This window comes from Bos indicus x Bos taurus, chromosome 5 (assembly GCF_003369695.1).
Source record: "Bos indicus x Bos taurus breed Angus x Brahman F1 hybrid chromosome 5, Bos_hybrid_MaternalHap_v2.0, whole genome shotgun sequence".
In the NCBI taxonomy this organism is placed as follows: domain Eukaryota; kingdom Metazoa; phylum Chordata; class Mammalia; order Artiodactyla; family Bovidae; genus Bos; species Bos indicus x Bos taurus.
Window position 1 is genome coordinate 12,440,803 of NC_040080.1, and position 24,190 is coordinate 12,464,992.

Sequence of the window (24,190 nt, forward strand, 5' to 3'; positions counted from 1 at the left end):
ATTATTCCAAGTTAATAGAGGCTGATAACAAATTTTTAAAGGATTTACGTGTGATATTATGGTTTTAGGATTCTTTCCATAATCTTTTCTAAAGGAAATCGACCATTTTTTCTTAGTATATTATATGACAGTAACCTTATTTTTATCCTAAATTTACTATTTAGTTCTCTTGTACATGCCTCATTTTAACAGACAACAGGTAGACCAATATATTAACACACTGTCCTTCATAATTTTATAGATTTTTCAGGTCATCCAATTTTGCTAAGCTCTGCCTTAAATAGTTCTTTCATAGACAGCTGACAATCTGGTAACTCAATGATTCTAAAAACCACAAAGAAAAGGTCTGACTTGTTCTTCATGACATAGCCCTTTAATGACTTGGCAACCGCCATCATTGCTAGACCCCAGAGATTTTATTCTTTAGATGGAGAGGGCTGGCTGTGCTCCACTGCTTCAAGTTTATTCCTTAGCAGTAGGAGGATGACACAAGTGTCTTGGCCTTATTTCTTAATTACAGTAGCTACAATGTATTACTCACCAAGAACTAGTTACCATACTAAAGAGTCCATATGTAGTCCCATTTATTCTGTGTATCAACCCGTTTAGGGAGATGCTATCATTATCTTCATCTTACAAATGAAGAAAATGGAGGCTTTTAATGACCTAGCTGGAATCTGAATCCAAATCATGTCTCTTTTCCTCAGTTCAGTTCAGTCGCTCAGTCGTGTCCTATTCTTTGCGACCCCATGAATCGCAGCACGCCAGGCCTCCCTGTCCATCACCAACTCCCGGAGTTCACTCAAGACTCACATCCATCCAGTCAGTGATGCCATCCAGCCAGTCTTTTCCTCAGACTTCCGTAAAAACTCCACAAGAACAGAATAGTCACAGAAAAATGGTTACCATTTTTAAAAGATGAATATATATTTGTGCAAAGGTCTGGAGAACCGGAAGCACATGAAAATGCAAAAAATACATGGTTGCCTCCGGGAATAGCAGTGAAAGCAGGACGACACAGACAAGGAGAAACTTTCAGGTTCTGTTGTAAACATCTGCATACAGCTTTATTATTAAACAATTCAAATTTATTCCTATGTGCATGGTTTTCTCTTACAAGAGTCACAGATTACAAAAATAATAAGAAAAAAAAAGTCTTATTAACCAGAAGTAAAATTACTATGGTTCCGTGCTAAGCTCTTCCACCTTTGTATCTTTGCTCTTCCTCAGCCTGTAACACATGTATTTCCCTCCCCGCCTTCACATGGCTAATTTCTTCCGCCAGAAAACGCATATATATGGAATTTAGAAAGATTGTAACAATAATCCTGTGTACGAGACAGCAAAAGAGACACTGATGTATAGAACAATCTTATGGACTCTGTGGGAGAGGGAGAGGGTGGGAAGATTTGGGAGAATGGCATTGAAACGTGTAAAATATCACGTATGAAACGAGTTGCCAGTCCAGGTTCGATGCACGATACTGGATGCTTGGGGCTAGTGCACTGGGACGACCCAGAGGGATGGTATGGGGAGGGGGGAGGGAGGAGGGAGGAGGGAGGAGGGTTCAGGCTGGGAAACACATGTATTCCTGTGGCGGATTCATTTTGATATTTGGCAAAACTAATACAGTTATGTAAAGTTTAAAAATAAAATAAAATTTAAAAAAAAAATTTTTTTTCAGATATTAAAAAAAAAAAGAAAAAGAAAACATCCTTGACAAACTCTTGCACTTTGAGGGGGAGGTAGGAAGTAGTAGTGCTTCGGATTTACCCAGATGGTTAAGAAAGTTCCTGTCCTTAGGAAGACAGACAGTTCAGTATAATGGGAAATCCTACAGTTCTTCTCTTCCATTGTGCGGACTCTGGCTACAAGGCTGAGTAAAATCAAACTGCTATTCCCAACTGAAGCCCAGTAGTGGGATATTATGACGCATATTTAAACCTGGACTAACAAATGATTTTCGATCCCCAAAAAATAAAGTCTGACACTGTTTCCACTGTTTCCCCATCTATTTCCCATGAAGTGATGGGACCAGATGCCATGATCTTTGTTTTTTCAATGTTGAGCTTTAAGCCAACTTTTTCACTCTCCACTTTCACTTTCATCAAGAGGCTTTTGAGTTCCTCTTCACTTTCTGCCATAAGGGTGGTGTCATCTGCATATCTGAGGTTATTGATATTTCTCCTGGCAATCTTGAATCCAGCTTGTGCTTCATCCAGCCCAGCGTTTCTCATGATGTACTCTGCATAGAAGTTAAATAAACAGGGTGACAACATACAGCCTTGACATACTCCTTTTCCTATTTGGAACCAGTCTGTTGTTCCATGTCCAGTTCTAACTGCTGCTTCCTGACCTGCATACAGGTTTCTCATAAGGCAGGTCAGGTGGTCTGGTATTCCCATCTCTTTCAGAATTTTCCACAGTTTATTGTGATCCACACAGTCAAAGGCTTTGGCATAGTCAATAAAGCAGAAATAGGTGTTTTTCTGGAACTCTCTTGCTTTTTCGATGATCCAGCAGATGTTGGCAATTTGATCTCTGGTTCCTCTGCCTTTTCTAAAACCAGCTTGAACATCTGGAAGTTCACGGTTCACATATTGCTGAAGCCTGGCTTGGAGAATTTTGAGCATTACTTTACTAGCGTGTGAGATGAGTGCAATTGTGTGGTAGTTTGAGCATTCTTTGGCATTGCCTTTCTTTGGGATTGGAATAAAAACCGACCTTTTCCAGTCCTGTGGTTACTGCTGAGTTTTCCAAATTTGCTGGCATATTGACTGCAGCACTTTCACAGCATCATCTTTCAGGATTTGAAACAGCTCAACTGGAATTCCATTACCTCCACTAGCTTTGTTTGTAGCGATGCTTTCTAAGGCCCACTTGACTTCACAATCCAGGATGTCTGGCTCTAGGTGAGTGATCACACCATCGTGATTGTCTTGGTCATGAAGATCTTTTTGGTACAATTCTTCTGTGTTTTCCTGCCACCTCTTCTTAATATCTACTGCTTCTGTTAGGTCCATAACATTTGTGTCCTTTATTGAGCCCATCTTTGCATGAAATGTTCCCTTGGTATCTCTAATTACCTTGAAGAGATCTCTAGTCTTTCCCATTCTGTTGTTTTCCTGTATTTCTTTGCACTGATCGCTGAGGAAGGCTTTCTTATCTCTTCTTGCTATTCTTTGGAACTCTGCATTCAGAGTTTTTTTTGGGGGGTGGGGGGAGCCTCCAAAATCACTGCAGATGGTGACTGCAGCCATGAAATTAAAAGACGCCTACTCCTTGGAAGAAAAGTTATGACCAACCTAGATAGCACATTCAAAAGCAGAGACATTACTTTGCCAGCAAAGGTCTGTCTAGTCAAAGCTATGGCTTTTCCAGTAGTCATGTATGGATGTGAGAGTTGGACTGTGAAGAAGGCTGAGCGCCAAAGAGTTGATGCTTTTGAACTGTGGTGTTGGAGAAGACTCTTGAGAGTCCCTTGGACTGCAAGGAGATCCAACCAGTCCATTTTGCAGGAGATCAGCCCTGGGATTTCTTTGGAAGGAATGATGCTGAAGCTGAAACTCCAGTACTTTGGCCACCTCATGCGAAGAGCTGATTCACTGGAAAAGACCCTGATGCTGGGAGGGATTGGGGGCAGGAGGAGAAGGGGACGACAGAGGATGAGATGGCTGGATGGCATCACTGACTCGATGGACTTGAGTCTGAGTGAATTATCTGAGTTGGTGATGGACAGGGAGGCCTGGCGTGCTGCGACTCATGGGGTCGCAAAGAGTAGGACATGACTGAGCAACTGAACTCAACAAATGATTCCTGTATCACCACACATATAAAAATACAAAGACTAAAAACAGCCAACACTCTTGCAATTTAAGATTAGAAATGGAGAGAAAATTATCAGGAAAGGACATATCAGTCATTTTAATGTGTGTTAGCTGCTCAGTCGTGTACAACTCTTTGCAATGCCAAAGACTGTAGCCTGCCAGGCTCCTCTGTCCATGGGATTTCCCAAGCAAGAATACTGGAGTGGATTGCCATTTCCTTCTCCAGGGGGTCTTCCCAACCCAATCCAACCTGGGTCTCCTGCATTGCAGGCAGATTCTTTATCATCTGAGCCATCAGGGAAGCCCACTCATATTAATAGTTAATGTTATATACTTTAGTACAATGTTCTGTGCTAAATAAGCTACAGACAAGTTTATCTGCCCCACTCAATATTTTTCACAAAGTAAATAATAAATACCTGAAAACTAAAATGGCTGACCATTTTATGACAAGTTATGATGACAGTGATCAAGAAATTCAAGAAGACAAAGTGGTTGTCTGAGGAGGTCTTAAAAGAGCTAAGAAGAGAAGCAAACGGCAAAGGAGAAAGGGAAAGATATACTCAACTGAAGGCAGAATTCCAGCAAATAGCAAGGAGAGATAGGAAAGCCTTCTCAAGTGACCAACACAAAGAAAGAAAACAATGGAATGAGAAAGACTAGAGATCTCTTTAAGAAAATCGGAGATACCAAGGCAACAAACATTTCATACAAAGATAGGCGCAACAAAGGACAAAAACAGAAGGATCTAACAGAAGTAGAAGAGATTTTGAAAAGATGGCAGGAATACACTAAAGAACTATACAAAAAAGCTCCTAATGATCCACTTAACCACAATGGCGTGATCACTCACCCAGAGCCAGACATCCTTGACTGTGAAGTCACGTGGGCTTTAGGAAGCATCACTATGAACAAAACTAGTGGAGGTGATGGAATTCCAGCTGAGCTATTTCAAATCTTAAAAGATGATGCTGTTCAAGTGCTGCACTCAATATGCCAGCAAATTTGGAAAACTCAGCAGTGGCCACAGGACTGGAAAAGATCAGTTTTCATTCCAATCCCAAGGAAAGGCAATGCCAAAGAATGTACAATTGCACTCATTTCACATGTCAGCAAGATTATGCTCAAAATCCTTCAGGCCAGGCTTCAACAGTACATGAATCGAGAACTTCCAGATGTACCAGGTGGTTTTAGAAAAGGCAGAGGAATCAGAGATGAAATTGCCAACATATGCTGCATCACAGAAAAAGCAAGGGAATTCCGAAAAAACATCTGCTTCACTGACTATGCTAAAAGCCTTTGAGTGTGTGGATCACAACAAACTGTGGAATATTCTTCAAGAGATGAGAATACCATACCACATTACTTTCCTCCTGAAAACCCTGTATGCAGAACAAAAAGCAACAGTTAAAAGTGGACATGGAACAACAGAGTGGTTCCAAACTGGGAAAGAATATGTCAAGGCTTATGTATACTGTCATCCTGCTTATTTATGTACTCTTCTATGCAGAGTACATCATGTGAAATGCCAGGCTGGATGAATCACAAGCTGGAATCAAGATTGCTAGGATAAATATCAATAACCCCAGATATGCAGATGACAATACCCATATGGCAGAAAGCAAAGAACTAAAGAGCCTCTTGATGAAAGTGAAAGAGGAGAGTGAAAAAGTTGGCCTAAAACTCAACATTCAAAAAACTAAGACCATAGTATCCAGTCCTATCACTTCATGGCAAACAGATGGGGAAAATGTGGAAACAGTGTCAGATTTCATTTTTCTTGGGCTCCAAAATCAATACAGAGGGTGACTGCAATCGTGAAATTAAGAGATGCTTAGAAGAATCGCTATGACAAACCTAGACAGTGTATTAAAATGCAGAGACATTACTTTACCAACAAAAGTCTGTATAGTCAAAGCTATGGTTTTTCCAATAGTCATGTATGGATGTGAGAGCTGGACCATAAAGATGACTGAGTGCCAAAGAACTGACGCTTTCGAACTGTGGTGTTGGAGAAGACTCCTGAGGATCCCTTGGACAACAAGATCAAACCAGTCAATCCTAAAGGATATCAACCCTGAATATTCATTGGAAGGACTGATGCTGAAGCTCCAGTACTTTGACTACCTGACGCAAAGAGCTGACTCCTTAGAAAAGACCCTGATGCTGGCAAAGACTGAAGGCAGGAGGAGAAGGGGGTGACAGAGGATGAGATGCCTGGATGGCATCATGACATGAGTTTGAGCAAATTCAGGGAAATAGTGAAGGACAGAAAAGTCTGGCATGCTATAGTTCACAGGGAGGCAAAAAGTTGGACATGACTTAGTGACTGAACACCACCAACACGATGGCTCAGACAATGAAGAATCAGCCTGCAGTGCAGGAGACCCAGAGTTAATCCCTGGACTGGAGGAATCCTGGAAGAAGGGAATGGGTACCCACTCCAGGATTCTTGCCTGGGAAATTGCATGGACAGAGGAACCTGGCAGACTACAGTCCATGGGGTTGCAAAGAGTCTGACACGATTGAGCGACTAACACTGCATGCATGAAATGTACTCCCCCTCCTCCTTTTGCTTTTTTCTTTAAAAAACAAAACAAACAAAAAAAAAACCACCTCTTTCATGCAAAGTACCTCTTGGCCAAATATAAACTTGAACCAGAATTACAGAAAAGCACACATCTAGATTTTGGGTAAATTAAGGACTGTGTTGTACAAGAAGTTCTTACCATATAAGTCTTACAAACAACCAACGTTTATAACAGCATTCTGATATGGCTAAAATTTTGAGTATACACACGAAAATTTCCATTTAAGCCTATTTGTGTAGTAATTGCCTCTTTTTCTTAGTTACAAGAAACATTTTTAATATGTTTCATAATTAAAAACAATAAAACTCTATTACCAACATTTCTAGATTTCTTTTCCAAGTTTGCAACTTCATTAACAATATACTATGGTATTATGCCATCCACGAAATTTATAATACCCCACCAACCCTAACAGAAACAATTTTATGTCCCTTTTTAAAATACTAGCTCTCTATAATTTAAAAAGATCGAAAGACAATCATGTTTCGCATCTTAACAGCACATTTTCCTTGGTTTTCCACTGCAGCTGCAATTCATCACCCTAAACACCACAGTTTCTAAACCTAGCTCTGCTGCTGCCGCTAAGTCGCATCAGTCATGTCTGACTCTTTGCGACCCCATGGACTGTAGAAACCTAGCTCCACTCACCAAATAATATCAAGCAAATCATTTAATCTTCTCGGATTTCTACATCTTCACCTCTAAAATTATAAGGACAAGATCAGCCAGTGCCAAAGATATACTAAAGTTCCATTCCAAAAAAAGAGAGAGAGAAAGGAAGAAAATGAAGAGAAGGGAAGAGAAAGAGGGAAGGAAGGGAATGAGGGAGGGAAGGAAGAAAGAAACAGACAAAGTAACATTTAGGCCCTAAACTGGAATCTCCCAAAGTTTAAAAAAAAATGTTAATACTAAGGTATGGGACATTGAAAGATTTTTGTCACTTTAAAACAGTGATTAGCAGTTTCCTATAAGGCCTCTGTCTCACAGAAAACATTTCATTCAACTAACTGCTACATGTTCCTTTTAAAGCTCACCACAAAGACAAACATAGAAAGTGAAGACAGATTCACAGGGAAATATATTATATTAAACATGTTTACTATTCTTAACAAAGAAAAGACAAACAGCAAAGAGGATGGCTTAGAAGGCTAAAGCAAAGTCTCCCTACCAACCTTCTCTGTTCACAAAACTTCAGTTTAGAAACCACTTTATCCACAAGCATTCTGTCTCCTCCTACTTGAAGTTCCTTCCCATCCCTCAAGACTAAGTAGCAGGCATTGTCCACTGCCTACTCACCATTCCCAAACTCCTTCTCCTTGCTAACAGTGTTCACTTACTTGGTTCAAGCATCCACCTTGCGACAGAAGAGAAGCAGGTCCTACCTCCAGTCCAAGGAAAGGAATCACGACTGGCCTAAACCAGTCGCAGAGTCCCATTCCCAAGACTTGAATTAGGCATGGGCACATAACCACAACTCTGGCCAGTGAGACAAGAGACAATCTGAAAGAAATGGTTTCTTCTGCTGCTGAACACCGTCCAGGTCACATGTGATGCCTGAGACTGGCACCAAGGGGCACTGGCCCGAGAATGGCAAAGATACTGCTGATGACATGACTGAATCAACCTATCTGGAAATGCCCTATCTTTTATGAAAGATTATAAATCTTTATTCACTAAAGCTGGCCTTTTGGCTACTTGCTGCCAGAAACATCCTGAAAACTCTCAGCACTTTCAGAAGACACTTTTATCAAAGTAGATGTATCTAAAAACACTATCACAGGACTTATCACAGACTATTTGTGACTTAGAATGCCTCCTTGATTTTCTCAGTGTATGAGCTGAGAATATAACCTCAATACATGTTCTGTGAATAAGTGCGCTGGTGTATGTGTGTAAGGTGTACGTCTGACATATTACAAAACATACCAAGAAAGAGTATCAAATTCACTTGGGAAATGTTGGTAAAAACTAAATTAAACAGGCTTCTTTAATGCAGGACTTCTTATGAATCTACAATACACAATATCCACTCAACTCCCAAATATTAGGAAAAAGCAATTTCAGGCAATGGAAAGTAAAGTGAATATCAACTTGTTTCATAAAAACAACTCATGGCAGCACACAAAAAGCAGATTTTTATGTATGACTGGGTGGGAAATATGGTGGGCACATGCAAGGGTTAATGCAGCACATGCAGGAGTCAGTCAGACCATCCAGACACCAGGATGAGGTGGCGGCCCACATGAAGGCAATGGGCCGATACATGATCCTCAAACATCAGCTCATCAAGTAGTCTAACAAGGTAAGAATATATGGATTTAAGCAACATGATGAACAAATGCAGAATATTTTCCTCTAATAAATAACAGAGCACATGATCATAGAACTTCAACTTCCTCTAAAGGAGAGATGACAGAAACCAACCATAAGTTATTCTCTGGCCATATGCAATAAACCTAGGATTCTGATTTGCCTAAATGAACACATCTAAATACCAACATCGGAGTTCCAAAAGATTCCCCAACAGCCCGGTCAGATCACAGTGAGACACAGAATAAACAAGCCCCAGCCATTAAACTGCTTATCCGTTTCTCAATGCCTAATTCCAATGCCAGCAAGCACCTTGAGGTTCATCAACTTGAAGAAAACATTTAAAATTAAGGAGCAACTAAACTCAATAAAAAAAAATACCTGGGAAAAAGCAGAAGCTAGGAAAAGAGTTGAAAACTTCAAGGAAAAAAGAGAGAAAATTCTCAAATGAGAAAAGCTTGTATACACGATACAAGTTGACTTATTTTTTTTTTTTAAATAAAACCCCTTGGAAGTTAAAAAATATGACAGCAAAAATGAAATAGCATGGTTAAGCCAAGATTTTCTAAGACGCAAACTAGAGAAAAAAAGACATTAAAATACGAGAGAAAAAAAGACAAGGAAATTATTAGACCATTGTTTTAGAAGAACCAATATACATATGTAATAACAGGAGTTCAGAAGGAGCAACAGGGAAAATCAGTTCAGTTCAGCTGCTCAGTCATGTCTGACTCTTTGCAACCCCATGAACTGCAACATGCCAGGCTTCCCTGTCCTTTACCAACTTCATGGAAAATAAAGGGTAATAAATAAAGCAACAAAGTAAAAATTATCTGCTGATGGCCAAGGAATTTTCAGACACAAAGAGCCACATGGAAAAATTAGGCCCACACCAAGAAATGGCAACCCACTCCAGTGTTCTTGCCTGGAGAATCCCAGGGATGGGGGAGCCTGGTGGGCTGCCTTCTACGGGGTCACACAGTCAGACAAGACTGAAGCGACTTAGCAGCAGCAGCAGCAAGGCACATCACTGAAGACAAGCTGAGAGACCTAGAATCTTTGCTAGAGAAAAAGTATGTTACAAGGGACAGAGAATCCTACCAGCAGCAGACTTCACAGCAACATTAAAGTTAAAACAAATTATAGATTCTTTAGGAAAACTATTTCCAATCTAGAATTTGGTATCTAAATTGCCAATTAAGGAAGGGAGGAAAAGTGAAGATACTCTCAGAAAATGCAAGGTTTCAAAAATATATATATCTCCCAAATACCCTTTCTGAGACAAATATTAAGGTACACTTCAAAAATAAGGGAAGAGACCAAGAGAAAGAAATGGAATTCTGTAAACAGGACCCACCATTAGCTAGAGATAAAAGAATTGAGCGAATGAGCGAAAGGAGACCCCTAACCCGGGCATCAACCTGGAAAGCAAGCAATATGGATTGGCGAACGTTGTTAAGTCTCTAAAAGAGGAATCTCCAAAATGGAAGAATATCTAGAAGATTCAACACACTGACAGAAGATTTAAACAACCAGGAGAAGAACTTTAGGGGGAAAAATGAAACACATAGAAACTAAACAAAAACTCCAGAGAAAGCAAAAGGTTGTACAATAAGTGAAAACTAATCATATATTACTAGGCTCAACTTTGCAGAGCATTTACATAGTCATAAGGATGTAAACAAAGAGTCAGACACAACTGGGCAACTGAACAAGGATGTAAACACTAAATATTTCAACTTCTTTGCAGGAGATGACAGAAAAGGATACATGACAGATGTGGGAGTAACCCACGGAGAGAATCAAAAAGACAGTATCAAAAGTTGAAAAAACAAAACAAAACCCTACAACTGCAGAATGTTAAGTAGATATATGGAGTAAATATCTACAGAAATAACTTAAAAAAAAAAAAAGAACCCTGCAAGTAGGTATCTCTGAGGACTAGGAAATGCGAAGAGGAAGGTGGAAAGAGAATGGTGGCTGCTTTTTCGACAATAAGCCTCACAGAACTATTTATCTCTACCAATTATGTAAGCAAGCAACCTATCATAAAATTAAATGTGCTTCCCCAGTTATATATGTTTGCTACGGTATAATCTGAATACATGGACTAAATGTTCCCTCAAAATGATTAAGTAATTTATGATATGGTTATACTATTATACTTTGAAAGCTGCAAAATTGTCAGTGTGATACAGAAAATTATCAAGTTTTAAATTTAAGCAGGAAGGGGTAGAGGTGGTAACAGTATTTCAACTTTTGCAAAAAGCTGTTAATTTCTACAAACATTCATTGGTGACTGCTATAATGTGTACAGGGTTTCTTTCTGGAGTGATAAAAATGTTGTAAACTGCTTGTGGTGTAAGCCACACAACCCTGTGAATATACTGAAAGCAAAGCTGTACACTGTGGATGGGTGAATTTATGGTATGTGAGTATCTCAGTAAAGCTACCGAAAAAATGAATGAGGAACACAGGTACAAAAACAATTAAGTGAAGGACAGTCTTTTCACCAAATGGTGCTATCACAATTAGATAGCCACGTGCAAAATAATGAACTTCAATCTATACCTCTTACCATATTCAAATAGACCTAAATGCAAAACCTAAAATTATAAAATCTCTAAAACTGGGTTAGGTGAAGCTTTCTTAGATATGACACCAAAAGGATAATCCAAAAAAACCAAACTGACAAGACTTCACCAAAATTAATAACTACTGATTCTTTACAGACATGTTGCTAAGTCACTTAAGTTGTGTCCAACTCTATGCGACCCCATAGATGGCAGCCGACCAGGCTCCCGTCCCTGGGATTCTCCAGGCAAGAACACTGGAGTGGGTTGCCATTTCCTTCTCCAATGCATGAAAGTGAAAAGTGAAAGTGAAGTCGCTCAGTCGTGTCCAACTCAGCGACCCCATGGACTGAAGCCCACCAGGCTCCTCCGTCCGTGAGATTTTCCAGGCAAGAGTACTGGAGTGGGGTGCCATTGCCTTCTCCATACAGACATGTTAAGAAAATAAAAAAAAAAACAACAAGCCACAGACTGTAAGAAAACACTTATAAATTCTTACACCTATTAAAAGACTTGCATTTAGAATACATAAAGGACTCGAAAAACAAACCGATTTTTTAAAAGGTGGGCAAAATATTTTAACAGACATGTCACCAAAGATACACAGAAGGCAAAGCAGCACAAGAAAAAGATGCTCAACTACATTAGTCATTAGGGAAACACAAATAAAAACCATGACATACCACTACACACCTATAAAAATACCTACAATTAAAGACTGACCATACCATGTATTAGGGAGAATGCTATATCAACTGAATTCCTATATCCTGCAGGCAGAAATGTAAAATAACACACTTAAAAAAAATGGCTTGACAATATTTCAAAAAATTAAACATATACCTAACATACAATCCCACCTTTCCATTAACAGTATTTATTCAAGGAAAATGAAGGCACGTAACCGTACAAAAAACTTGAACACAAATATACATATCAGCTTTATGTGAAACAGCAAAGACCGTGGAAACCCAAATATTCATCAAGAAGTAAATGGATAAGCCGACTATGATACAGCCATTCAAAATACTACTCAGTCATAAAAAAATAAACTACAGATCCACACAACATTGATGGTACTCTAAACTGTTACAGTGAGTGGAAAAAAAAAAAAACAAAGAGGCACAAGGAGACTTTTGGAGATGATACATACGTTCATTATCCTGAATGCTGAGATGATTTCATGGATCTACACATACACCCAAGCTTGTTATTAAATTATACACTTTAAGCATGTGCAGTTTACTGTATGTCACATAAAACTTTTAACATGAAAACATAACAGAAAAAGTGATGAATTATACGACACTCATAATCACATGAAAAGCAAACACAAACAAAACTGTACGAAAAACTGACACACAGACAATATGTTGTTTAGTCGTTAAGTCGAGTCCGACTCTTTCTCGACCCCATGGATTCTAGTCCACCAGGCTCCTCTGGGATTTCCCAGGCAAGAACACTGGAGTGGGTTGCCATTTCCGCATCCAAAGAATCTCACGGATTGAACACGTGTCTCCTGTATTAGCAGGTGGATTCTTTACCACTGAGCCACCTGGAAGTGGCTCACAAAGGTAAACAACATAATGATTTGATATTTGTATAAACTGACAAATGTTCACCACAGTAAATCTACTTAATACCTATCATCAAACACAAGAAAATTTTTCTTGTGACAAGAATTTTTAAGATCTTTCTTAGTAATACTCAAATATGCAATGCAATATTATTCATTATAGTCACCATGGAAGTCAGTACCTTTTGATCCCCTTAATCTGTTTCACTCACTCCCCCGACCCTGACTCTCGTCATCACTACCAATCTGTTCTATATACAAGTTCAATTTCCATTATTCTTTTTAAGACTCTACATGTAAATGAGGTCATATGATATTTCACTTTCTCTCTTTATTTCATTTAGTATAATGCCCGCAAGGTCCACCCATGGTGCCACAAATGGCAAGATTTCATTCTTTTTTATGAACAATATTTCATTCTATATAACACAAGTGTTTTTCTTTTAATCTCTAGATCTTCCAAAATGTGTATACAGAGTATTACTATTTCTTCAACTTGAAACTGAGGAGAACTTGGGAGAATCAAATTTCATCTATGCTTGCAATCACAGCCTCACTATCATTTGGGATAATCTAAAACTTTTATCACTAACTTCTTGAGATGGTGGGGAAAGTTTGCTCAAGAACAGTTTAACAAGAGGTCCTTAACATTCAGAAGATAAAAAAAAAAAAATTTTTTGAACTATCAGAACTGAGTTGTCCAGTGATGGTAGCCACTAGCCAAACATGGCTAGTAAAATACTACTTTGAAATGCTGCTGTCAGGGAATTATATTCAGTATCTTATAATAACCTATAATGGAAGAAAATGTAAAAAAAAACAATATATTCCTGTGTGTGTGCTGTGCTTAGTGCTCAGTGGTGTCCAACTCTTTGTCATCCCAGGACTGAAGCCTGCCAGGCTCCTCTGCCCATGGGGATTCTCCAGGCAAGAATACTGGAGTGGGTTGCCATGCCCGCCTCCATGGACTTCTCAACTCAGGGATCAAACCCAGGTCTGCCACATTGCAGGTGGATTCTTTACTGTCTGAGACACCAGGGAAGCCCAAGAATATTGGACTGAATAGCCAATCCCTTCTCCAGGAGATCTTCCCAACCCAGGAAATCGAACCTGGATCTCCTGCATTGCAGGTGGATTCTTTACCAGCAGAGCTACCAGGGAAGCTGATTAGTGTGTGTATGCATAACTGAATCACTTCTGCTATACACAAGATACTAAAAAATATACACTGAATTCTGAAGATTTAATAGAAAAAAGGAATATAAAATATAATTTATAGACTAATGCTATAATGAAATTTTGACATAGAGGGTTATATAAAATATATTGTTAAAATTAATTCTACCTCTTATTTTCTTTTAATGTGGCTACCAGAAAATGTGGGACTTCCCAGGTGGCTCAGTGGTAAAGATTCCACCTGCCAATACAGGAGGGCAGGTTTGATCCCTGGGTCAGGAAGATCCCCTGGAGTAGGAAATGGCAACCCACTTCAGTATTTTTGCCTGGGAAACCCTGAGCCTGGAGGGCTACAGTCCGCAAGTTCACAAAGAGTCAGACACAACTGAGCGACTGAGCATACATGCGCTAGAATATTTAAATCACATTATGTGGTAGTCACTGTATTTCTACTGGACAGTGCTGATTTAGGACGTTAATTTTTTACATCTAAATTTGTCATCAGTTCAGTTCACTCAATCAGTCGTGTCCAACTCTTTGTGACGCCAGGGACTGCAGCACGCCAGGTCTCCCTGTCCATCACCAACACCTGGAGTTTACTGAAACTCATGTCTTGAGTCAGTGATGCCATCCAACCATCTCATCCTCTGTCATCCCCTTCTCCTCCTGCCTTCAATCTTTCCCACCATCAGGGTCTTTTCCAATGAGTCAGTTTTTGCATCAGGTGGCTAAAGTATTGGAGATTCAGCTTCAGCTGAATGAATATTTCAGCTTCCAATGAATATTTAGGACTGATTTCCTTTAGGATGGACTGGTTGAATCTCCTTGCAATCCAAGGGACTCTCAAGAGTCTTCTCCAAACAGTGTGGCGAGTCCTTAAAAAAATTGGAAATAGAACTGCCATACGATCCAGCAATCCCACTGCTGGGCATACACACCAAGGAAACCAGAACTGAAAAAGACATGTGTACCTCAATGTTCACTGCAGCACTGTTTACAAGAGCCAGGACATGGAAGCAACCTAGATGTCCAATGGCAGACAAATGGATAAGAAAGCTGTGGTATATATACACAATGGAATATTACTCAGGTATTAAAAAGAATGCATTTGAATCAGTTCTAATTAGGTGGATGAAACTGGAGCCTATTATACAAAGCAAAGTAAGTCAAAAAGAAAAACACCAATACAGTATATTAATGCATATATATGGAATTTAGAAAGATGGTAACGATGACCCTATATGCAAGACATCAAAAGAGACACAGATGTAAAGAACAGACTTCTGGACCCTGTGGGAGAAGGTGAGGATGGGATGATTTGAGAGAGTAGCACTGAAACATGTATATTATCATATGTGAAATAGATGGCCAGTCCAGGTTTGATGCATGAGACAGGATGCTCAGGGCTGGTGCACTGGGATGACTCTGAAGGATGGGATGGGGAGGGAGGTGAGAGGGAGGGTCAGGATGGGAAACACATGTACACCCATGGCGGATTCATGTGAATGTATGGCAAAAACCACCACAATATTGTTAAGTAATTAGCCTTCAATTAAAATAAAAAATAAAATAAAAATAAAATAAATAGGATTATTCCATTTCTTAAACAAACATAAAAGAAGAGCCTTCTCCAACACCTCAGTTCAAAAGCATCAATTCTTCGGCACTCAGCTTTCTTTATGGTCCAACTCTCACATCCATATGTGACTACTGGAAAAACCATAGCTTTGACTAGACGGACCTTTGTTGGCAAAGTCATGTCTCTGCTTTTTAATATGCTGTCTAGGTTGGTCATGACTTCCCTTCCAAAGAGTAAGCATCTTTTAATTTCATGGCTGCAATCACCATCTGCAGTGATTTTGGAGCTCCCCAAAATAAAGTCAGCCACTGTTTCCAATGTTTCCTCATCTATTTGCCATGAAGTGATGGGACCAGATGCCATGATCTTAGTTTTCTGAATGCTGAGCTTTAAAGCCAACTTTTCACTCTCCTCTTTCACTTTCATCAAGAGGCTGTTTAGTTATTCACTTTCTGCCATAAGGGTGGTATCATCTGAATATCTGAGGATATTGATATTTCTCCTGGCAATCTTGATTCCAGCTTGTTTCTTCCAGCCCAGTGTTTCTCATGATGTACTCTGCATAGAAGTTAAATAAGCAGGGAGATAATATACAGCCTTGATGTACTCCTTTTCCTATTTGGAACCAGTCTGTTGTTCCATGTCCAGTTCTAACTGTTGCTTCCTGACCTGCATACAGATTTCTCATAAGGCAGGTCAGGTGGTCTGGTATTCCCATCTCTTTCAGAATTTTCCACAGTTTGTTGTGATCCACACAGTCAAAGGCTTTGGCATAGTCAATAAAGCAGAAATAGATGGTTTTCTGGAACTCTACTGCTTTTTCGATGATCCAATGGATGTTGGCAATTTGATCTCTGGTTCCTCTGCCTTTTCTAAAACCAGCTTGAACATCTGGAAGTTCATGGTTCACATACTACTGAAGCCTGGCTTGGAGAAATTTGAGCATTACTTTACTAGAGTATGAGATGAGTGCAATTTGTCATACATAAATATAATTAAGATGAAGTCTCTCACTACAATTTTACTTCCACCTTGTTTTCCTTGAATTTCACTTCCATGATGTTTTCCTTGAATTTCACTTCTACATCTAAATTCTAGTCAATTTCACTGACTTAGGAACCCCACAGTGATAATCTCAATGATACACACCAAAGCCCCATAGGAGGATCCTCAATTTTAGAAACGTTATTCCACCAAATATTTTCCTTGGTTTTCTCATCTATAAGATAGAAATGACAAGATACTACATACAGGGTTACTTAGAGAACTGAATGAAATGATGCACTACAGAACATGTAAAGTGGTACTGTTACAGAGCCACTAGATTAGTTAGCTACGTTAGTTAACTGCTACTATACGATTTTCTCTCAGGATTCAAATCTAAGACTCAGTGAAGTGAAAATTAGGTGATGAACTTTTAGGATCACTTCCAATCAAAAACCTCAAGTTAATTTCCAAAGTCTAACCTCAGAAGTTAATTTCCATATTGTGTGTGTGTTAGTCTCTCAGTTGCGTCCAACTCTTTGTGATCCCACGGACTATACTTGCCAGGCTCCTCTGTCCATGGAATTCTCCAGGCAAGAATACTGGAGTGGGTTGCCATTCCTTTCTCCAGGGGATCTTCCCAACCCGGGAGCTCCCACATTGCAGGCAGATTGTTTACTGTCTGAGCCACCAGAGAAGCATATGATAATGACTTTTAATTACATAAAATATCACACTGTACTATGAGTATACTGCCATTATTTCCTCGGTATTTAAAATAACCCAGTCCAAAAAAAAAAAAAAAAAAAAACCTAGTCAAGTATACAAATTATCATTTTGAGATGAGGAAAAAGACTTAGAATTTAAGGAAATGAGAGGTCCAGAGTTACCAATATTAAGTATATTCCAAGAGAACTTCATTTTAATCCTTACATTAAAAAAGTAAGCCACAAATTCCATAAAAATTCAAACCTGGGAGCAGAAGGATGGGGAGAGAAGGAATCTGACAGGATTAAAAGACTGGTAAGTTTGAGTTAAATCTCTCTACCTTTCTTGAGGGTTAGAACCCAAAAGGAAAGAACCTATTTAAAATACATGTATGCGTTAAAATTATATATGTGTCTTCTACAAAATACCTTTAAAAACTCAAACGCAAAAAGGTGCTTAAGGGTTTTCGTGCCACCAGTTTGTGTCATAGCTAATGCCAGTCTATTAATAAGGGACTAAAGAAAACTAACAGATCATTAAATTATCTGCACTGAAGACTAAGCAACTATAGATTTTATATACGCCTAACTTCAACTGTTATGAAAAATCATTATCTGTTCCTCCCGAAGAATGAACACTATATTCAGAGCTTGTGTTACCGGCAGGAGCTGAAATTTATACAGCCACTATATTTTTCATTTTGGGGAAAATATTTATCAACAACTTTCTGCTTTATTTAACTAATTCAGTTTAAGAAAAAAAAAAAGAACCCAGTTTCAAGTTTATACTTTAAATAAAGTGTTTTCAAAGAGTACACTGTAAATCACACACACACACAGATGAAACTAAAGAGATACATAACTCTTCACTGGTAAGGTAATTTGTCAAACTTCTGTCATTTAAAATGTGTATACGCCTGGTCTAAATGTACAATGTATTTCTTAGAATAGAGCTCAGTTAAAAGGTTTGAAATCTTTAAAAGTTAAAAAGGAATCTTCCCTAGTAGCTCAGACGGTAAAGAGTCTGTCTCCAATGAGGGAGACCGGGGTTCAATCCCTGGGTTGGGAAGATCCTCTGGAGAAGGAAATGGCAACCCAATCCTGTATTCTTGTCTGGAAAATCTCATGGACAGAGGAGCCTGGAGGGCTACAGTCCATGGGGGTCACAAAGAGTAAGACATGACTGAACGACTCACACAAAGGTTTGAAAACACTGCAATGCAGTCTGTGTATAGCCAATCTACTAGGCATCAAGTGACTAGAGGAGCTGTCGGGGAAATCAGGCTCAAAGTAAAAATCTTCCTTCTTGATTGTTCACGAGGAAATGAAGCATATTTAAGGCAACAAACGAAAGCTGAAAGGACCCTTAAACAATTTCACCACTCATTTTATCAGTAAGACAACATACTCACCCAAGGTCATTCTTCTATAGTTAGCATTAGAACCAAGTTTCCCATTTTAATTCTCTTTGCACTGTATTAGGCAGCAGAAAAAATGTTATCAGTATGTAAGTGCTAATTCTGAATTTCCTATTTTGGTTTCTAATAACCAAAAGAAACTGCAGTTTAACACATGCAGCCATTTCCTCAAGCACTCTTCTAGTGGATTAATGACCACACCAGCTCTCCCATTAAGAGTTTTTCCCAGCTAGTTACCTGGTACTTAGCTTTTTATGGCACTTTCCTTTTCCCATTATGCTCAGCAGTGCATGCAACACACTAAGTTTAGGAATGCAACTCCACTGCTTTGGAAAATGCATGGCCAGGGCCACAATACAAATGAAAATTTCCTGAACTTCTACATTCTGTCCCCATTTTAGAAGCAAAGTACTACAAAATTCAAATGGGGGTTTTTGGTAATCTGTGTATCTCACTCAGTATGAAACATTATAAACATTTTAAGTGGTCTCTATTCAGAACAATAAACCTGGATGTAAACACAAAAGACTTCCTATCTACTAACAAATCTTCATCAACTGAGTCAGTAAGAAAAGAAACATTCAAGGTCTGCAGTCTAAACAAGGGTGATCTCTCTACAAAGAGCAAGAAACACTAAACCCTGCCCATGGTGGGCAGATCATCACCACTCCATACCAGAGTGGTCATACAAGCAATGACTAGTCTCCACATCCTTCTTCCTAATACCCATAAAGTCATAATATCATCTGCAAGGAATCCCCAAAAAAGATACCTCAAAATTATTTCTTTAAAGAATATTAACTGCTCACCCTTAAACAATTCTATTAATGATTAACATCAAAATTCCAGATTTAAAAAACTGCTCAACACTGGGAATGGTTGAGACTGGAAGTTATTTCTTCTGATTTCTGAGCATTACACTGAGTAGTCAAATTAGTGTCGTACATAGACTATTTCAAACAAACGCAGGGAAGAGGAAATGGGAGTTGACTGAGGTAGTGTCCTTCACACTCAAACAAAAGGAAATGTCTTAGTTATTCTCTACTTCTCAAACTTCCAGGGTAGTGGTAGATATATTTTTAAAAACAGTATTTCTATTCCAGTCCATTCAATTCACAAGACTGTATATGGATTTTTTCTTAGAATATCAAGTGAAAGAGAATTTATAAACATACATATGTATGTGTATATTTTAAAATTATATTCACAGCAACATATCTTATTTTCCCAGCAGGGAATTCCTCATATGCAAATAAAAGAGTTGCTAAAGTTCACATACTAATTTTTCTAAAATATAACAAAAATAAATATAGTGTTCATCTCTTTTGAGAGAGTTGACAATATGATCATCACTGTCAGGAGAAATATATAATCAGTGGCAGTTTTAACAGAAAAGAATGCTATCCTCCTGAATGTGGGGGTGGGGCAGGAGGAGGAGGAATCAATCCATTTTCCATTTTATAGTAGTAAAATCGGCAGAACTGCCAATTTCCAGTCCTCCAACAGTATTCCCCGCTGCTGCTTACTCCTCTCTCATGTTTATTCCTCCCTCAGTTCCAAGATTTTCCTAAATTTTAATTTCCTGGCAATATGTGACTTTGATAGTAATATTTTTTGAACCCCACCCTGGCCCTGTGGTGGGGTTCGCCATGTTACCAGGGAGAAGTTATACCTGTTACTAGACTGCTGGTGCTGCTAAGTCGCTTCAGTCGTGTCCGACTCTGTGCGACACCATAGACAGCAGCCCACCAGGCTCCGCCGTCCCTGGGATTCTCCAGGAAAGAACACTGGAGTGGCTTGCCATTTCCTTCTCCAATGCATGAAAGTGAAAAGGGAAAGTGAAGCCGCTCAGTTGTGTCCGACTCTTAGCAACCCTAAGGACTGCAGCCTACCAGGCTCCTCCATCCACGGGATTTTCCAGCCAAGAGTACTGGAGTGGGATGCCATTGTCTTCTCCTGTTACTAGACTACTACCAGTATTACTAAGAATTTAAAATTTTTGTTCTGCAGTTTAGAATATATATTCCTAGTGGTTTTTTTCTTAAAATCTTTTATTTTTCCATAGTTTGGTTATGTTAATCTCTTTACAAAGTGGGTATGTCCTATCCTATATTATTAAATCATTCATAATCCTAAACCTTAATCACATAGAGTGTTTCCTTCCAATTTCAACAAATCACTTTTTAACAAATTACTCACCTGGTATGATAATCTAGTCACAATATGTCAACTTTTCTAGGTTTATGTTATATTTGTGTGCACGCATGCTCAGTTGTTCAGCCACGTCTGACTCTTGTGACCCAACGGACTGTAGCCCGTCAGGTTCCTCTGTGCATGGGATTTCCTAGGCAAGAATACTGGAGTGGGTTGCCACTTCCTCCTCCAGGGGATCTTCCTGACCCAGGGATCGAACCCTTGTGTCCCGCATTGGCAAGCCAATTCTTTACCGCTGAGCCATCTATGGTCATGTAATCCAAGCCTTTACCTTCCACATTTCTTCTGAATGAGCACCTACTTTGTATGACTAGGTCTTTGCATTCTAGTCAACAATTACGACTCTCAAATACAGGATTACCAATTAATTTTCTATAGTCCATATTCTTTTCTAAATCCCATTTTCTTTTACTGCCTTTTGGAAGTCCTTGGAAAGTAAGTAATTTCTCTCCCAAAGCACCTGCCCTGTTACAAATTCCATACAAAGCAAGAACAATACATTGAGATTCAACTTTGACCACATGTACTTAAGACACAACATCAAATGCCAGGTTAAAAACTGAAAAATTATCAATTTGGCTTTTGGGTCACACATAGACAACCTACAGTATCCATTTTAATGTGCACTACTAGGTAATTATAAAGTTTGAAGAGAAGCATACTGGCTTTTAAAACAAGAACAAAAAGAAAAACACATAAACAAGAATGACTTGGACTTAACTCCCACTTCCATCACTTGCCAGTTGTGATCTGGGCCAATTATTTAATTTCCAGTCTTTTCACCTGCAAATGGTAATTGATCTCTGTGTGTCACAAGAACTAAATGAGAGTGTATATAAAACATAGTGCCTGGTCGATAAAAAGTAGACCCTAGAAGGAACTGTTAATGAAAACACAACTTGTCATAAAAACACAGAAATCTAAAGCAAACTGAATTAAAAATCATTGTGTCACAAAAGTATTACCTGACGTGCCATTTAACTCATCACATTAAGTAATGCCTTAATTTACTCTCTAAATACTATATGAAAGAAAATAGAAATGAGGAAATAACCATTAATGTGATTGCAAAAGTAAAATTTTTAACACTGAGGAGAAGCTATACATTTGTCAAAAATCTGTATAAATTAAAATTTGAATCTTAATACAACAGTATAAATATGTCCACAACAACATAACAAATTTTAATACTAAGAAAAGAAAAATAAGAAATTAGAAATAGTTACCTAACTTTGGAGGAAAGACTTGCTACAATTAAAAAGTAATGAAGAACAAAAGAATAAAGTCAAGTTCTGAAGACATAAAATATAAAGCAATGAGAGTTTCATGATAATAAGGGCAGTGAAGTCTCAGTGAGGTCACCAAATCTCTTTTGGAAAATAATCTCGCCATGTGTAGAAAGTACATAAATATTCATACTCTCAGAACCAGTAATTCCATTTCTGAATTTAATACTAAGAAAATAGCTCTGAACAGTGAAATCTGAGGTATCAATTCGTGTTTTGCTTACAAACCAATAGGTAAATTCTTTGCCTCAATTCCCAGCCTTTGAAGTCCCTAGCCTCCAGGTCTTTTGTGTTATTTTAGAACCAGCAAACAGAAGACAATCCCTTCAACTGGGTTCTGTTTGAGAAAGCACAGCCCAAAGAGAGACACCAGAAGCAGGGGTGGTAAAAGCACTGAGAAGGAGTTTGAGGAGGTAGAGATGGGAGGGAAAGAAGGGGATAGCAGGATTCACCAGACCATTATCAGTACCCTTTTCAGTACACTGACTGGGAGGTGAGCTGGTAAAGGGAGAGAAAATGATGGTAACGTTGCTTCAGAAAATTCTAGAGAAGATCCTATTACCCAACAGTCCCTGTAACTTGGCCTTCAAAAGAACCTTCCAGGCTTAACATAAAGGAGCACGTCATTCAAGTGTTGTACATACTAACTTAAGATCAAAATGTCAGTTCTGAAACTGACATCACAAAAGCATATGCAGCAGTACTAAGAAGCAAAAGCAATTATACCAGTGAACAGGATGCTCACACACACACACACCTATGACCCCAGCAGAACATGAGGGCAGGATTTTTCTCTATTTGCCAACTAAGTACCTGGCACGTAAGAGTTTATCAGTTGATATTTGTTGAATAAATATAAAACCCACCTTGGGCAGGGAGAAACAAAAGGAAAGTATTCCAAAATGATACATAAGCATTACTTTTTTAGTGATGGAATTTCAGCAGGGTTATTTTAGTTTCAATTTTTCCCTGTTCTCTAAGATGTCTTTGAGCATACACAACTTGTATAATGGAAAAAGCAATTAGGAAGCAGTGCACTTTAAATGCATTAAGAACTTCCTGTACTTTAAAAACTTCTCTGTAGAGCTCTACAGTAGCTTGGGAGTAGACTTTGCTAAAAATTTAAATAAAGGAAGCAGATTTAAGTTATCTGAAGTGGGTAGGAAGTAAAAAAAAGAAAAAAAGCACACTAAGGCTTTTTCCCCTGTAATCTAGTCAATGTACAAAACTAAACTTCCTCAAAGAACTTTCAATGTACTGTTATTAAAGCCCCTAATACTCAACTTTTACAAACTTCTCAACCACAGTAACTGTTCTAGAAGCAAATGCCTGATTTAAAATAATACTCTGACCATGCCCAAAATCATGAGGTGAATGAACTCTCTGCTAATCTCTTAACAAAGGCTGAAGGTGAAAAACTAATCAGCTTTGCAATATATCAACCGTGACTTTAAAACTTCTGTTCAGAGTGATCAAATCCATCAGTGATTGGTTTCCAAGATTTAGCCATCACTAAACGTAGGTATTTGTGAGCCAGACATCCTGATTTTCTCTTAATGAGAATTAAGAAGAATTAATACATACTCAAGTAGGAATTCAAGTGTTTTACATACAAACTTATGATTAAAATATGAGTTCTAAAACTCATGTCATAACTGCAGGTACAGTCGTTAAAAAGCATCAAAAACAATTCTAACAGTGCACAAATAATATTTTTATCTAAATATTTAGTACTTTTTAATCTAAAATTTCAAATTTTTAACATACGAAATGCTCTTTTCTATATAAATCAGGAAAATTATGTGACCTTAACAGTATATTAACAGCGACATTAACACACACACCAATTATGACTATGAACAGAATTTGCCGGTTGATCTAAAAACCTCAAATGTTTAAGGAAAATGTTTCTGCTATACAATGAAACTAGCAAACTGTAGGACCATACA

At 38.5% G+C, this 24,190-nt stretch overlaps 1 protein-coding gene across 30 annotated transcripts in view; it reads right to left on the reverse strand.

Moving 5' to 3' along the window:
- Positions 1-24,190, reverse strand: part of WNK1 (WNK lysine deficient protein kinase 1) — a 130,233-nt gene that overhangs the window by 89,592 nt on the left and 16,451 nt on the right. Inside the window, exon 1 of one of the 30 annotated variants that reach the window (XM_027540974.1) lies at positions 7,756-7,895. The exons of the other annotated variants lie outside the window; for them this stretch is intronic. Coding sequence (XP_027396775.1) covers positions 7,756-7,884 — 129 coding nt within the window. The 5' untranslated portion in view covers positions 7,885-7,895. Of the gene's footprint in view, positions 1-7,755; positions 7,896-24,190 lie in introns of those variants that run through there. 30 annotated transcript variants of the gene reach the window in all.